This window comes from Ruditapes philippinarum, unplaced genomic scaffold, assembly GCF_026571515.1.
Source record: "Ruditapes philippinarum isolate M1 unplaced genomic scaffold, ASM2657151v2 ctg5730_1_1_1_1, whole genome shotgun sequence".
Lineage (NCBI taxonomy): Eukaryota > Metazoa > Mollusca > Bivalvia > Venerida > Veneridae > Ruditapes > Ruditapes philippinarum.
Window position 1 is genome coordinate 2,679 of NW_026857497.1, and position 17,225 is coordinate 19,903.

The following is a 17,225-nucleotide window of genomic DNA, read 5'->3' on the forward strand; positions in this document are numbered from 1 at the left end:
TACAACAGACCCTGTTGTGTTTACAGTGTAAACATTCACCTTTCTGTTATGTAAAAAGTGACAAAGTCCCTGATCTCATTTATTTAAGCATAATGAATTTAAGTCTCTATTCTCTGCTGAAGATAAAGAATGCTAAAAGATATGAAATCTAATTAATTAACAAAATGCCAAAAATATTAACCTTTTTTTCCTGAAGTTTCCTTCATCCTTCCTTTCCAAGTTAATGTTCTGTGTTAACACAAGGGTCAGCATCTCTATTCATTACACAACAGATGCTGCAAATCTCAACAACCAATCAGAAATGACCATAATGGACTGTCCCCTAAATAGGTTATGTAAGATTTAGCATAATTACTTAATCAACATATACTTGCATACAAAAGTGTATATTTTATATAACATTATGTATTTACAATAAATAGATACAAAACAAATTGATAATGAACATAATGAAATCAATAAACAATAAAACATTGACTAATTGTTGTCATTAATTCCCTTACAATAATGGCACAAACTTTGGATTGGTTCATGAGGTCTAAAAGAGGTTATTCAGGTTAAATTTGTCAAATCTATAAATTTAGAATTCTGTAATTTTCATTCTAAAAATGACAAATATGTAATCAAAACATACTAAATAGTAAACTTATATTATTTCTAATATCAAATTTAAAGTAAATAATGATTTAAGTTAGTACAATGTTTAAAACAAAAGTGATACATGATTCATCCCTAATTCTTTTAATAGAATATCCCAGAAACTTTTGTGAAAGTAGTCCCAAAAAAGTTGTTCCATTAGAATGTGTTCAAAACACAATATTATTTACATGAAATGAAGAATTGTTAAAGATACATAATATTTATACTGTGAATAATAAAAACACTAAGAATATCATCATAAGAATATTTAAATACTTGTTAAAATGATGAAAATATTTAGCCCTTATTTCTCTGAACATGAGTGATCTCCCTTTCCTAGTTGTCAAGGAAACCTGTAAGACTTATCAAGATTATCTCCCTTGATCATAATTATATATCTACTAGTTATTGATAAAAATAGATTAATAGCAATGACATAACTTTAAATTACAAAATATGACATAATAGTAACTTAATGAAGCATAATCATCTGAACAGATTGTATTCTTACCTTTTTATGTTACCAGTATATCCATTAGTCATAGATAAGAGTTATCTTCTGAAAACTGCTACAAGTCAAAAATGATCAAATCTCAAAACCCGATGATATGCGCAAGGGCTCTTGATAAGAAAGCTTCTGTAAGCTGACATACTGCAATCTATTAACCATTTTTTTCCGTATGAAAACCTGGTTAAAGTTTTGTCAAAATCCTTTGAGAAATGTAGGAGAAGTTGCACACAGAAGAAACTGTTCACTCTATATTCCATATAAGGAAAAAAGATAAACGGCCATAATTAGATAAAACATTATCAAATCTAAAAACCCTGACAATAAGCACCAGGGCACTTGAAGACAAAGCTTCTGTGAAAGTTTGGTCAAAATCCCTTGAGAAATGTAGGAGGAGTTGCGCACAGAAGAAATTGCTCACTATATATTCTATATAAGGAACAAAAACAAAGGGCCATAATAAAGTCAAACATTATCAAATCTCAAAATCCTGACAATGTGCATCAGGGCATTTGACAACAAAGCTTCTGTTAAAGTTTCGTCAAAATCCTTTGAGAAATGTAGGAGAAATTGCGCACAGAAGGAATTGTTCACTCTATATTCCATATAAAGATAAAAGATAAACGACCATAATAAGGTCAAACATTATCAAATCTCAAAACCCTGACAATATGCACCAGGGCACTTGATGACAAAGCTTCTGTGAAATTTTCATCAAAATCCCTTGAGAAATGTAGGAGGAGTTGCGCACAGATGAAATTGTTAACGCCCGCCCGTCCGCCCGCCCATCCGCCCGCCGACATACCTCAATCTAATAACCAGTTTTTTCCTTCGGAAAACCTGGTTAAAAATATGATATATTATAAATTATACATATTTCTCATATGACAAAATGTTTTTAAACTTTTCAGAAGTTATCAAGACTAATGTAATTATATCATATTTTGACCTCATCATGTGAACTTTCACTCCGAGGCCCTGAAATCACTTTTACCACAAAAACTGCGAATAAACCTACATAATTATTAACAAAAAAGTACTAAAAGTAAAAATCTCTGAAAGTTAGAAAACTTTTGATTAAAGATAAAGAATGTAATTACAATTTTGTTTCTAATCATTCACAATACCTGAGATGTTCATATTTCCAGACTCCTTCGTCTTGACCATCTGGTGGAGTAAGTATCTCATCAACGCATGAGGCATCTCGTGCAATAGACTGTTGTATAAATTGCTGCACGGCAAGGGTGCTGTCCATCTCTTCAAATAATTCATCTGGCCAACTACACCATGCCTAAATTAAAACAAGAAACACCTTTTATGATCTGTGGTGTTGACTAAGTGAAACATATTTCAATCTTTCACTAAAACAGTAGGTATCACTCATGCAATCATTTATATGCATGCTTCAATAAATCTGATGTATGTGATATTTTTTAAAACAAATCTATGTGCAGATTTGTTTTCATGCTTTTGGGAATGAGTCTGGGGTAATTGGGAATATTCTGAGACATGTGACATTATGAAATATAGGAAATTTGGGAAAATAAACCAGCAGCAAAAACAGCCTTATAATGAATTTCAATAATAAATAGAATTTGAAACAATTTGAATAATAATGGAATTTGGAACAATTTTCAATCAGGGAAAAAGCAGGCATTTTCTTGCAATTTGGAACTGATCTGTTAAAAAAAAAGACTAAAACAACATACATAAATAAATACAATATAACATCCCTATCTGATTATGAAAAATATTACTGGATTATCACCTATACCAAGACTTCTACTCTTGCAGGGCCAAAACACTATTTTTTGGGAAGAGGCCTCAGCCTTTTTCTTGGGGAAAATATGTGTGATTTTGGCATACTTTGGGAAAAAGAGTCTCAAATTTAACACAAACTTTGAACAAGTTCTTCAAAATAGAAAAGCAAAAAAGCACTCGGAAATACTAATAAGGCAGTAAAAGACCTTTATTCAACACCAACATTTAATTTTGTTCTAAATTCTATAGGAAATTTCAAAAGACTGGGGAATTTTGAGGACCAAACTGGAGAAAAAAGAGGGTAGTTTGGTTGGGGAAGCAGCCTATATTCGGCCTCTACAAAGAAAGGTTTTTTGGCCCTGTCTTGTCTGAAGGAAAGCTTGAAGCCTGTATGCAAATGATATGAACACGTCATGTATAAGAAAACAATGTGATACATAATATTTTGTTTTTAAGGTCCATAAAATCCTTGTGCACCAATAACCAGTTTTTACCAGTAACTTAGTAGACAAAGACTGCCATATCAGTTACCTCTTCTATCTAAACAACCGTCCTCTACATTAATTTTAAAGTTATTTACCGGTAAATATAGGAGCTTAAAAGTTGACTACAAAATCTGAAATGAAGTAAACTGTCCTAAATAGTTCAAAGGATATCATAAGACATATGATATAACCTAAGGCCTTATTACAAAATCATCCATAAGAATGTCAATATAAAGATAAAATACAAATAAAGCCATATCACCTTATCTTTAATACAATACAGTGTTAAAGTATTAAATGTGATTTATCAAGTCATTTTGTTGTTTTTTTTACATCTTAAATCCGCTTTCATAACATCAATAAAGCCCTGTAAAGATGTAAGCCAGAGGTTCTTATCATATATTGACAAATACAACATATGCAACTCTTTGTTAGTTGGAAAGAGGTGACAATACCTACATTGTATACATGTCACTCCAAAACAGCCCAAGGATTAGTTCTTAACCACAAATCAAACTTCTAGGGGTGTGGATCGTCGGATAAGTGACGATCCGATCCGAACCACAATTCAGCACTTACGATTCACAAATCGAACCACAAATCTTTTGTTATCAAGACACCCATAAAAACATGTACATTAGGTATAAAAACATGTTGAATTAAAAATAAAACAATACTAAACATTAAACATATAAACTAGGTTTATGTTTTTATTCTTTGGAGGAGTATTTTTGTTTTGTTTTTTGAAACCAATTACTTCCTAGCTCAGCATCATGGTACATGATCTTTAACTGGCAAAATTGTATTTAGTTAAACTTCATATAATTTAAACTCAAATAGTATTTTTCTTGACTTTAAGAGTGTGAGAAACAGTGAATGTTACTGTATATAAAAAAATTAAATCGCAATCCACGATCTCTGGGCTTACGAATATTCAAACTCGATTTTTCACTTTGATTCGTGATTATCCGAGTACTCGGATACTCGCCCCAGCCCTACAAACTTCTGTAGTAAATTTTACTCCCTGACAACAATTTACATGATTTACTAAGTCTAATAATTGACAAAACTTAACATCAGCTTTCAGATGCCTAATAGATGTTGCATTACATTATTTGGTTCCCAATGTCCTGGCATGGCTAAATTTTAAACAATCCCCTATGATTTTTGTTAATGTAATAGATTTGTTGGGTATACCAGAGTCATCTACAAAGATAACATTATCTACATCTCTGGATTTACTAACAAAGTACTGCAAATTTTCTCAATTAAGGCATTTGAACAGTGTTTGAAACTGACCAAATTTTATGACTGAAAGCTCAGCAGATATCTAAACAAAGACACCTTACATTTATTTTAAATATTTTGAAGGATATATTCAAGCAAATTTTAAATGAACTTTGTTTGATAGAAAAAATAAGGTGTATGGGGGATCTTCAACATCCCCCCCCTCCCCAACACACAGTTGTTTTTTTTGCATGAATTTTTTTTTGAAATAAAAAGAAGTTAAGAGACGTAAAACAGCTAGATCCAGTGTCTATTCTACGAGGCAGGGTTGTGATTGACACTATTTTTCAAAAGATTGTAGAATTTTGGAAACATGTGTATGGAAATCCTGCATCTGTATCTACTTGTTTACATGATCACCGGAAAGAGAAGGGAGGTAATTGTGAACTAAAAAAATCAATATTTTCAATTAAAACATTGATTGTTGCACTTAAACGAGAATTTATCATTTATTAGGGGATTGTTATCAGACTGTATATGCTTTTCTCCAGGGATTTGGGGCTAGGGTTACAATTAATTGGTATATATTTCTAAAACTGTGTAAAACTATGAATACATGTAATGTGTAAGTTGTAACAAAAAACAATATGGTATGTATATGTCACAGGGTGAGAGAAATGTGCAGCCTGACCAGGGATTAAACCCGACACCCTCCGAATACCATACTGTGACTCTACCAACTGAGCTATTTGGCCGCTTACATCTTTTATCTATCTTCTCCCCTAAAAGTGGAAAGTTCTGAACCATGACTATGGCGCTATTTTGAAATTCGTCCCCGAATAAGCTCTGAACCATGACATATACACATAATCTGTATATCAGCCATTGCTTTATATCATGGCAAATGTGGACACAATATAACCGAAAGCTTTCATTTTCAAGCATTCTGCTTTCATTTTCAAGCATAATCTGTTCTGACAGCTGGTGATTTGTTCAAACAAAAACATCAGTATCTTTTTATTATTTATGCATCAAAAACATGATTCGTTGAACGTATCTGATAAATTATGAACTGCAAAACACCATTTCTAACTTTTATTGTTTACATAGCTACCCAAACACAACTTGAGTGGTAAAAGCAACAACAAAAACATCAAAGAAATATTTTCAACATCGCGAAAACTCATAACATTTCAAACAAAGCCTAATTTATCTACAGTTTTTACCATGCTTGCAATTACTATACTAAAATGCAGATAATACTCACCTGTGCCTTTGTTCCCGGACGATTTCTACGTATAATTGATTCTTCAGCGTCAATTTTAGCCATTTTCATTTTTCCTATCTTTGTGTGACCTCGATTACAATCTTCTTATGGAATAACTTCTTAATCACATGAAGCGGTTTCTCCACAAATCATTCCGCAGATTTGTACCAGGGGAAGAAATACGGACATATATATACATTTTCATGGATAACATATATGGAAGGAAGGCTTTGTATGATAACGTTATGGTAAATTTGAGTGAAAAGGCGTATCAGAATCTCTGACTAATCTAGGCTAGGGTGTATGAATTTGTAAATCGAACAAGAATAGAGCTAAAAGTGCATAATTGTTCAAAATTCATACATTTCAACATACAAATCAGAATTGAGAACGAAATGTCTAGAATATTTGAAAGACCCTGTAATGATAAAGAAAAGTTTCATTCTTGTACAGAAATTTTCAATTAGAAAGAAAGAAGAAAAGAGATTGAAGTATAGTTTAAACAGATTCGCAAAACTAACGAAAGGAAAGGGAAGAAACTGTCGATTACCTACGAATGCTAGCAGTAATGAGTTACCTCCCGTTGAACCTCTTAAAACCAGAGATCAGGTCCAGTGAAATACAAGGACTATGTAACATAATATACAAACTGTAGAAATTGTGAGACTGTGTATAAATGTTCTTTATTAACAGTAACAACTTATTTTTCTGACAGTTTATGATTTTGAGATCATGATTTGTTTATTTTTTTTTAAGTATTTCTTAATCATTTTTTTAATGACTGAAAGAGATTGGAAATATCTTCTTATTTTTGTAAAAGAGAAAAGATGTAACAGTATTTGATTTACATACTAAGTACAGACCTTCCCATGATGCTTTAGTTATTATGTTAACTGCGCATGCTTAGTAAATATACGTAGTCTGCTCTATGTATTAGCTCTGGACTAGCTTAATAAAATATATAAACGCACGTTTGTGTTTATACCTACACCAAGAAACAGATTTTAACATTTATAAGTCCTATCACGGTATAAATCCGTGGTCCTATCAATTTAATACGGATGCAGTCACAATTAAGATCGATTTGCATTCAAGATTACAGAACTGGTTACTTTATTGAACTTAATCTGGAATTTTTTAGATCTGTTAGAATATACAACCTATACAATGTATCTCTGTTCTCAATAGCCTATAAAAAAAATCTCTCCCAATCAAAATCTAACAAATTGAATGACTGATGTCAAACAATCAAGCAATAAAAGGATGGATCCTTTCGTATTGTCTCAGGTTATTTTTACTAACAAGATATGTTCTTCTTTGCAGCTAAACAGACTTCTCCAAATCCCTCCCGAGTCGTGCACGTCGCAGAGAAAGCACGCGGCAGGTCAAGGTCAAGTCGTCTGAGATTGGTTGACTTGTCGTGACTAACTCGGGAGGGTGGCGCTAACAATTAAGGGCCGTTTTATGTTTGCTGCCGTCATGGTGCCTTAAAAATTGCCAGTACTGTCTTTCCTCCAGGTTACGGAAAATCGGCATGAAAAGGGCGTCTACGATGAGACTTCTAGAGCGGACAGGCATGGACGCTGAGACCTGAACAGAATTTCTGGCGCCGAGCTAAAATAAAAAATTAAATCAGCTAAACAGTCCGCTCAGACGCGATTACGCTTAAGAAATTACACAGTCATTAATGTGAATTATCACCACTTTGTGCTTCAAAATTGCATGATTGTGACATGTCTTGGGGGTGGGGGTGGACTGGGACCCGTATCCCAGCAAACAAAAGACGTTGTACCAATGTTGTACTGACGTTAGACCCTGACGTTGGGTAAACGTTGGCAGAAGGTTGGATTTGAAAGTTTTTAAGATGTCAGAAACCAACGTCTATACAACGTCATAAAATGACCTTTATCCAACCTTTTCTGACCATAATCCAACCGTTTCTGACCATTATCTGACCATAATCCAACCTTTTCTGACCATTATTTGGACATAATCAAACCTTTTTCTGACCATAATCCAACCTTTTCTGACCATTATCTGACCATATGCCAACCTTATCTGACCAAATTTTCTAACCAATGATTTAACCTCATTCAAAACTTTTGGAATATGATTTTTTTTCATTTTAAAGCTCTTTAATAGGGTTAAAAATAAGCATTCTTATAATTTTAGCAATTTATTTTATACTCGGAATCACAAGTACAAAACAAGAAATGTGGTACTATATAACAAATGCAAGATTTACATAATATTTTTTTAACTATTTACCTTGACGGTATGTACTTTAATAACGCTTCATGTATTAATTAAGCATGTTAAACAAAATCCTTCTTGAATATTAACACTGACATTTTATAAAGCAAACATCCATGCATGTGTTTTTTCTTATATCACCACTGAACTGATCACTCTGAGTTTGGGATTTTTCAATCATCTATCCAACTCACTAAATGTATATTTGTCTTTGTATTTTAAAACTGAATCTAGATCTGAATGTTAAATGGAACAATATTCTGAACATTTTGTTATAACTATAAATAGCAATGTTCATGTATCTTCATTAGTATTCTAGCTTCTTTCGTCCTCCTCCACTATGTCGATCTGGGGCATACTTTAAGCGTATCATTACCGTCTCCAACCTGAGATCTCATCACACTTTCTGAAATTAAAAAAAATAAAATAATCAGTTACAAGTGCAAGAAATAAATCACTTTTACATATTATAATTAAACGAAATTCTAATAAAACTCTCCAACTACTTAAAAAGATACATGCACTTATTATTTTTAATTTAGTTTAAACCATGTAGTTTCGTGTACCTACTGTATATATCTATTAATTTTGATAAAAATGGCTTAAATTTCGTGAAGAATGTCATTATAAAATCAAGGGTAATAAGATCACTGTATTTTCTATAATATTTTGAAATATACCTGTCACAAAATCTTGGTAGGTTTTCATTTTTCTTTTCCTCTAAATATTTCGTCTTCCTCATGAACTTTTGACACATGTTGAATTATCATACTTTTCACAATCTGAAAGACGAAATATAATCATTTTAGAATTTAATAACCATGTGGTGAAAGGATGTTTGTCTAATACATTAGGCAAAATCAAATTACTATTAATCTTAGTTAACTCATAAGCGCATGAAAAACAGATATAACAAATACCAAATTAATTCTACTCCCGCAAAAATTGATATTGTTATTTTTTATATTCAAAGTACTTTGTACAAATGCTCATACAACATCAAAGAAATTCACATGTTACTGTCATTTTTATAGATATCATCTCTGCCCAGCATGATCTGGTCTGCTAAGTGTATATAGGACAGACTGGCTTAGTGTAAAAACGTTTTATGATACGAGCAAACAACTTGTTGATAAGCAGGCTAATTTACAAACTATTACTTTTATTGATTTATAACTATGATAATGTGTTTTCTGATTGATAATATGTTGTTTGATTACATTAATAAAAAGATAACTAGTCAAATACAATGTGCTTTCAGATATATCTTACAAAAGTCGTATCATTTACATGTATCAAATGCCATGAATCATTATCATAATATAAGAAACACATGGTATGCTTACAGTATGGGTAAAGTACTACAATTAACAACGAGTAGTTTAACAACTACACAGATATCAAAATCAAACTGCATCTGATACATGTGTAAATGACTGGCCCCTCATATAAGTGAAATTCATGTTGATAAGAAATAAGAGGAAATTTTATTTACCAGCATTTGAATAATATGAGTCTTACGTACTGCATTTAACTTTTTATTGATTTCAATTGCTAGGATATTTCCTATCATTGATTGTGCATTTATTTGGCATGGCGATATAGTGTGGGGAAAATGATCCGATTATACAGACTGTTCTATAGCAAATGATAAAGTGTTCTTACGTGGAAACAAAAAAAAATTATCTCGCGAAATCACGTGACATTAAGTTTTACCAGTCAAACATTTCATTGATCAAATAACCATCAAATCCATACAAACATGTGGTAAATTAGCATTGAAAAACAATATATAATGGTTGCCTACCTTTTTCTTTTGTTTGGAATACACAACTTTGTCTGTCAACCTGTCGTTTTTTGTCCGCCAATACAATTGAATTTCAAATCCGATGAGTCGCAAATTCGAATTTACTAAATAATTTACCACTATAAAATGAAGCCTTCAAAAATGATAACAACTTCATTGTAAATTATATAAACACTTCTTAGACTAATTTCGATATTATTTAAACGAAAATAGAGCAAATATATTTCATACTGATCTGCGACTATCCGTTTACAGAGCGCCACTTATCGAATATCGTACGTTAGCCACCCACGTGATACTGTTGTTTTGATGGAGAAAATAAATATATAATGCTCCCTTTCTAAACTTAAACTTAAAATTCTCGCTGTTTATGCTTTCATTTATATATATATTGGTTTCATAAATTAAATTTACCTATTGTCAGATAACCGACCAAAACCCGACGTCGAGTCGACGTCAAAATGCAACGTCTGTTAGACGTCGGGGATTCCACGTCGATTTGACGTTGTATGAAGGTCACCGACGTCGCGACCAAAATTCAACGTTGATCCAACGTTGGGTCAACGTCGTGTGTTTGCTGGGATCCGGCTTAGATTAATTTTGTGCCATATATGTTAGCTACTATATGCGATATACTACATGTATGTACTATATATTATATGTCTCAGGTGCGGAAGCGGATGGACCATCATTCATTCAGCTAAATATTATAGTATGCTATATCATTATGTTATCATGAACACTCGTTTTTTTCCCGCTCAAATCATTATCTAGGCGATAATATAAATAGTTATTATAGTGTAATAAAAATTCGTTGTAAAGATGTGTAAAAGGTTGTTTGCCATACATAACGCTCGCCGAGCAGACTTACAACCGAACGTTACTGAGCCAAAAAAAACTTTCAGAATTCCGACATCTCCGTCACTAATAAGATCTGCCTGTGGCTTAGAACGAAGGGGATATCACATGCTGTGTGAGTACACGTCATGATATTTCCATGGCCAATCACGTGGTTATTGCTTATTGGCTGTGTGTTAAAGTATGACTACCCGTACAGTTCCCGCGTATGATAATGATTTTCTAGACTAAATATTGAATAGACTTGGCCTGGTAAAAAAATCTGCTGATAAGATGATTAATTTGTTTGTATTATACGTTTTGCTCAGTCATTGCTGTGCAACAGACTCATGGTCATGTAATTGCTGCACGATTTTAATTGTTGTAAAGATGTTTGCAGTTGACATAACCGAAAAATAGGTATTCGCAGTAGATCTTACAGATGTTAAATAAAAAAAATAATAATAATGATGATAATGGGATACAGATTTTTAATAAAGTTATATGAGGGACAAAGTATTGTATTTAACGTATATAAATAAGGGTTGTGCCTCGGATTCAAGCTTTTAAATTTCTAGATCGAATATTAAATCAAATAAAATTCAGAATGTTGAACGGTGACAAATAATTTAACTTTGATGATTAAAAAAGTTTCTTATACAATTGTTTTCTATTTTAATTCATTGAAAAATAGTTTTTAAATGTCCCAAGATCCTACTGACGCTTTATATTTTTCTTCTTCATCGCGAGTATGTCTTTTTTATTCTTCCACCTTTTTTCCTTCATAAAATATTGTTCAATCACGAAAAAGGCGCGTGCATATTTATACAAATGCATATCACGGAATTTACAATTAATATATTGTAATATAAATCCGTGTGCATATGGATGGAAATCACGATCTGATCATTCATAATTTTTTTACAATAACGTCACGGATCCATTTCACAAAGAAGATTGAACCCAAAATATAAGATAAAATATTTTATTCTTCACAGCGGGTTTAAACATATTTTATATTAATTAGATCTACATTATATTAACTTCCGGGTTTGACAAGATCAAATCGAAGCCATCCTGCTAAGTGGTAATTCTAATATCTTAAACAAACACCAGTAGAAGATCGATAATTGAACCACAATGCCTCTACTTTGCGCAATATTGCATCATACGCTTGTTATTCATTATCCATTGTCGAGTGCGCGGGTAAAGGGTACACGAGTGAAGAAACCGCTCCTAGTAGCAAGTTAGCAACAATTAATATTGGCGCATGTGGATGTGCGGATTTAAACACAGGTAATGTTTAACCTTCTAAATTTCTCTAAAATAATCATCTAGTTTTGTGAACTATCGGCATAATTGTTATAGATCTAGTTTACTTAAAATAATTATTAATACATATATATAAATATATCTATTGGAAGCATGCCAATTCTCCACGTGGGTACCACGTGTACCGTATTAATGCCGGTATATTTACCTGTATTTACTTAGATACATGTATTGAGATAGTTCTTATAAAATATAGACCATGTGTACCTTTCTTTTTTCCTTATAATGTTTGAAGTTTCAATTTATAGTTCGTACCAGGATTTATTTATAACCAGGAACATAAAATTGAGATCTACATAACTTACATGTAAGTGTCCTTGTTAGAGGGTCAAACTTTTTTTTATAATATCGTATGTCTATAATGATTATTTCCTTGTCATATATTTATCATATCATTATAAGGATTTCTGTGTTTGTATCCTTAAATGTCATTAGATCAACCACATACTTATAAATGTATTATGTAATAGTCTGTGGAGCAGCTTTAGAAATAGGAAAGTAGGTCTGTGCAGAGATGTAGATAACTAACTGTAGATTACCTATGTCTCTTGTCTGTGCTGAATTTTTCTCATTATTTTTAAATTATTTAACATACCCATTTGATGTAAATGTAATACATAGTCAGTGGCAAGCTGTTGTTTCTGTGAGCAAGAAACTACACTCATTGCTTAGTACTTGTTGGTCCCAGGAAAGTATTTGAGAGTGTTTCAATAAGCTTTTTATTATCTATCTATCTATCTATCTGTCTGTCTTGTCTTGTCTTGTCCTGTCCTGTCCTGTCCTGTCCTGTCCTGTCCTGTCCTGTCCTGTCCTGTCCTGTCCTGTCCTGTCCTGTCCTGTCCTGTCCTGTCCTGTCCTGTCCTGTCCTGTCCTGTCCTGTCCTGTCCTGTCCTGTCCTGTCCTGTCCTGTCCTGTCCTGTCCTGTCCTGTCCTGTCCTGTCCTGTCCTGTCCTGTCCTGTCCTGTCCTGTCCTGTCCTGTCCTGTCCTGTCCTGTCCTGTCCTGTCCTGTCCTGTCCTGTCCTGTCCTGTCCTGTCCTGTCCTGTCCTGTCCTGTCCTGTCCTGTCCTGTCCTGTCCTGTCCTGTCCTGTCCTGTCCTGTCCTGTCCTGTCCTGTCCTGTCCTGTCCTGTCCTGTCCTGTCCTGTCCTGTCCTGTCCTGTCCTGTCCTGTCCTGTCCTGTCCTGTCCTGTCCTGTCCTGTCCTGTCCTGTCCTGTCCTGTCCTGTCCTGTCCTGTCCTGTCCTGTCCTGTCCTGTCCTGTCCTGTCCTGTCCTGTCCTGTCCTGTCCTGTCCTGTCCTGTCCTGTCCTGTCCTGTCCTGTCCTGTCCTGTCCTGTCCTGTCCTGTCCTGTCCTGTCCTGTCCTGTCCTGTCCTGTCCTGTCCTGTCCTGTCCTGTCCTGTCCTGTCCTGTCCTGTCCTGTCCTGTCCTGTCCTGTCCTGTCCTGTCCTGTCCTGTCCTGTCCTGTCCTGTCCTGTCCTGTCCTGTCCTGTCCTGTCCTGTCCTGTCCTGTCCTGTCCTGTCCTGTCCTGTCCTGTCCTGTCCTGTCCTGTCCTGTCCTGTCCTGTCCTGTCCTGTCCTGTCCTGTCCTGTCCTGTCCTGTCCTGTCCTGTCCTGTCCTGTCCTGTCCTGTCCTGTCCTGTCCTGTCCTGTCCTGTCCTGTCCTGTCCTGTCCTGTCCTGTCCTGTCCTGTCCTGTCCTGTCCTGTCCTGTCCTGTCCTGTCCTGTCCTGTCCTGTCCTGTCCTGTCCTGTCCTGTCCTGTCCTGTCCTGTCCTGTCCTGTCCTGTCCTGTCCTGTCCTGTCCTGTCTTATTCTATCTATCTATCTATCTATCTATCTATCTATGTCAAACCCCTCGCAGGGACTTGGACATTATAACTTCCAACACAATCAAATTTAGTATAAATTAGTTGTAATGGTATAAAACATTATGATTGTGAACTGTTTACAGTTAACTATGCCAGCCTACGCAGATACTTGTGTTGATGAGAGCGGTTTAGGTGAGAAGTCGACAGCACCAAGTCTGGTTAATGATCAACAGTTATTTAGTCCACCAGCCTATACAGATATTTGTGTTGAAGAACGTGGTTTAGATGAGAAATCAGCTTCAAGTCAGGCACATGATCCTATGTTAGAGAATGAAGATTTTAGTGTGGAAGTTAAAGGTTATTTATATTTTTATCGTTATTCTGTATTAAATGTTCAAAGTCTGAAATGAATCTGCCCAGGTAACGCATTCTGGCACTGTCATTAATTATTAACGGGTATGTGCAAATCAAAATAAGAATAAAAGTTTGTCCACCAACATTTATATATTACTGTCTTAAATGTCAGACTGCAGAGATGTGCAGCCTAAGAATTCAGATGGCAAAAAATTCATTATAACATTATGTCTGGCCTTCATTAATTATATATTAATTAACTGACAAAAGAAACAACTGTCTTCAAGTGAGATGGTCAGTTGTCTCTCAACAAAGCAATGATTCAGTACTTAGTAATCAAATTATGTGATATTAGTTGCTGGTGAAAAATTGGTAATTACTGGCAATAAATATGCAGGTAAATCATTAAGGTGGACCAAACACCTTAATTTGATCAAAATCTGTTTGAAATTCAAGTCAATTAAAACCTGACAAACAGCAGTTGAACGCTGTAACATATTGTAAAGTAAATGATACTATTATATATTATAATAGATACATACATAGTAATTGAAGCAATGAATTCTTTATGCTCGCAGATCAATAAATCAGGTGGGCATATTGTTTTCTGGTCTGTCAGTCTGTTATTTTTTACCACAAAACTTTAACCACCTTGATCATTATATAAATATTTAAGATCTAAAGCTTCCACCTACAGCTTCCAAACTTACCAATTTCATGCCCCTTTGATCAGCTTTAGTCTTTACAGCAAGACCCTTTCTGAGGTAACTTGGTCAAATGTCAATGTTACTGTAAGAGTCAGTAAGTCTCCTTGAAGTGAAACATAGTGCTAATTCAATATTTCATTCAAAGAATTTATTCGAATGGATAATTAAACCATATGTCAATATTAGACATGTATATTTATATGTATATTTATGTTGTAGATACGTTATGCAATAATGATTTAAATTAATGGATATTTTCAGATATAGAATCAACTGATAGTAGTTCTAATGTATCGCCCAGCAGTAGTAGCAGTTCTATCTGCAATGCATTTGACAATGTTCAACAGATTCATCAAGATATCGGCTCATTTATTGATACCAATAAAGTCATTCTTAGAGGTGTAAGTTAATATTACCTGGTAGGTATTACATATTTGAGGGGTATATCCTGACAGAGTAGAAAAGTAAAAACTAATTTTGTATTCTATGCGGAATAATGATCTGTTCTTTTCGTGTCGCCTGCCACTGAGTAGCCGCGATATATAATAGGGATCACTTCTCAGTAGTCTGCCTGTCTGTCCGTTTGACCATCTGCCTCAAAACTTGTCAGAACTACTCCTCAGAAATAACTGGTGCAATAAAGCCAATTTCATCCAAACTTTACACAAATGATCACCAATGAATTACCAAGTCTATTTGTGCATACCATCGGCATTATCCAGTTCAATGATTTTTGTCAGAGTTATGACCCTTTTTTGATATTTATTTTTAATAAAATAGTCTGGACTACTCCTCTTATACCCGAGTGATCAATGTCACTGAAACATTACAGGATTGATCGGTAGCTGAAGAACTTGCACATATATTACAGAGTTTTCCAGTTGAATGATTTTGGCTGAGTTATGGCCCTGAAATAAAAACCGCGTTTTGGCCTGTTAATGATTTTTGTCTCTCCTGCTACATGCTATTATCAGGCAACACATGTAATCACAGATCGCTGTTGTTGATAAATTGAAGTTCCTAATACTATAATGGGCTATTCTTATATCAGACCAATAGGTCATATATTTTATACACCAGAAGTTATATGATTAATGTGTGTAAAGGAGATAAAGTAATTATTGTGTGTTAGAATTTTAGTAATTCAAGAGTTGCACAACAGATCAAGTAATTATTGTGTGTTTCACATAATCAATGTGTGTTATACATTGTGACGAAATATAAACTATTTATACGAGCATGTTTATCACAGACATCTTTCCACACTTTAGTTGGCTTTCTGGCAGACATATTAACTACAGCAGCTGGGTCATTGCTTATGTAGTTTTTACTGGTGTTAAAGGGACTCCACTGAGGTTTTTTGAAATTTTGGAACTGAAAATACTTTTCCAGAAAAATGTACCATTTGATGTAGGTTTAGACCACTAATCTTTGTGCAAAATTTCAGGTCATTCGCGCACTTCGTTTTTCCAGAATAATTCTTCAAATTGTAAAAATATCATGACCAAAAATGAAAAGCATTTAAACGCTTTTCACACAAATCAAGCTAATCAAAGCATAAAAATATCATTTTCAATTTATTTCGAAGTATATTTCTTGACTATCTTTGCGTATATTTCAGTTTAAAGTGCCCCAGCTCATTTATGTATGAAAATTCAAATTTTATGTTCTTAGACTTTTAAACCTCAGTGGAGTCGCTTTAAACATGTTACAATTATTTTCTTCTTTCAGGTATTTATTGGACTACTGTGCACTTCTGCCCTGGGATATTTTATATGGGCACTGGTTATTTCTATCAAATATGACTGCCAGGATATTCGTCCACTGATTACTCTATTTGTTGCCATTGTTACATGTGTGGCCATTTGGCGTTGCAAAATATGCTTTAGTTCACAACTAGAAAAATGCTCACAAGCTGTTGGAGAAGCTATTAATGGAAAAAAAAGAAGAATAATCAAAATGTAATTAAATTTCCCTTGGTCCTGTGTTGGTGGAAGCATTCGGTGAATGCCATCCTTCCTTGTTGATCTTGTTTTTCATACTTTTTACTAACAAGGAGCTTAATCCTGTAGAAGGTTAGAAATTGATTATATTTACCTCCTTTTTAAATGTTTGAATAGAAGCAGTTTCTTTTAATATTTGAATAATAGTAGATTCTTAATTCATATAACTTTCCGTAGGACAGAGCTTCTGTTTGACTCGTCATTCTTCGCTACTTGTCCGGAGACCAAATAATATATCT

The 17,225-nt window shown here is 34.0% G+C and overlaps 2 protein-coding genes and 1 long non-coding RNA gene across 4 annotated transcripts in view; 1 reads left to right on the forward strand and 2 right to left on the reverse strand.

Annotated features, from left to right (window-relative positions):
* Positions 1–2,274: 2,274 nt before the first annotated feature.
* Positions 2,275–6,379, reverse strand: LOC132749946 (MOB-like protein phocein; the record flags this gene model as incomplete). Its single annotated transcript, XM_060739888.1, is given in 2 exon segments — positions 2,275–2,438; positions 5,888–6,379. Coding segments are annotated over 2 exon segments (233 nt in total), but the record flags the coding sequence as incomplete, so codon positions are not given.
* A 1,406-nt stretch (positions 6,380–7,785) lies between these two features.
* On the reverse strand, positions 7,786–10,527 carry LOC132749947 (uncharacterized). The gene is made up of 3 exons (XR_009628482.1): positions 9,948–10,527; positions 8,821–8,922; positions 7,786–8,546 (listed from the first exon to the last, which is right to left on the reverse strand). It is a non-coding gene; the product is annotated as an uncharacterized LOC132749947 (long non-coding RNA).
* A 1,441-nt stretch (positions 10,528–11,968) lies between these two features.
* LOC132749949 (solute carrier family 28 member 3-like) overlaps positions 11,969–17,225 on the forward strand; it is a 31,557-nt gene continuing 26,300 nt past the window's right edge. The window contains exons 1-4 of one of the 2 annotated variants that reach the window (XM_060739890.1): positions 11,969–12,080; positions 14,066–14,279; positions 15,245–15,384; positions 16,715–16,944. In XM_060739890.1, coding sequence (XP_060595873.1) covers positions 14,072–14,279; positions 15,245–15,384; positions 16,715–16,944 — 578 coding nt within the window. In that variant the 5' untranslated portion in view covers positions 11,969–12,080; positions 14,066–14,071. Of the gene's footprint in view, positions 12,081–12,286; positions 12,424–14,065; positions 14,280–15,244; positions 15,385–16,714; positions 16,945–17,225 lie in introns of those variants that run through there. The other variant, XM_060739891.1, reaches the window with a different exon arrangement.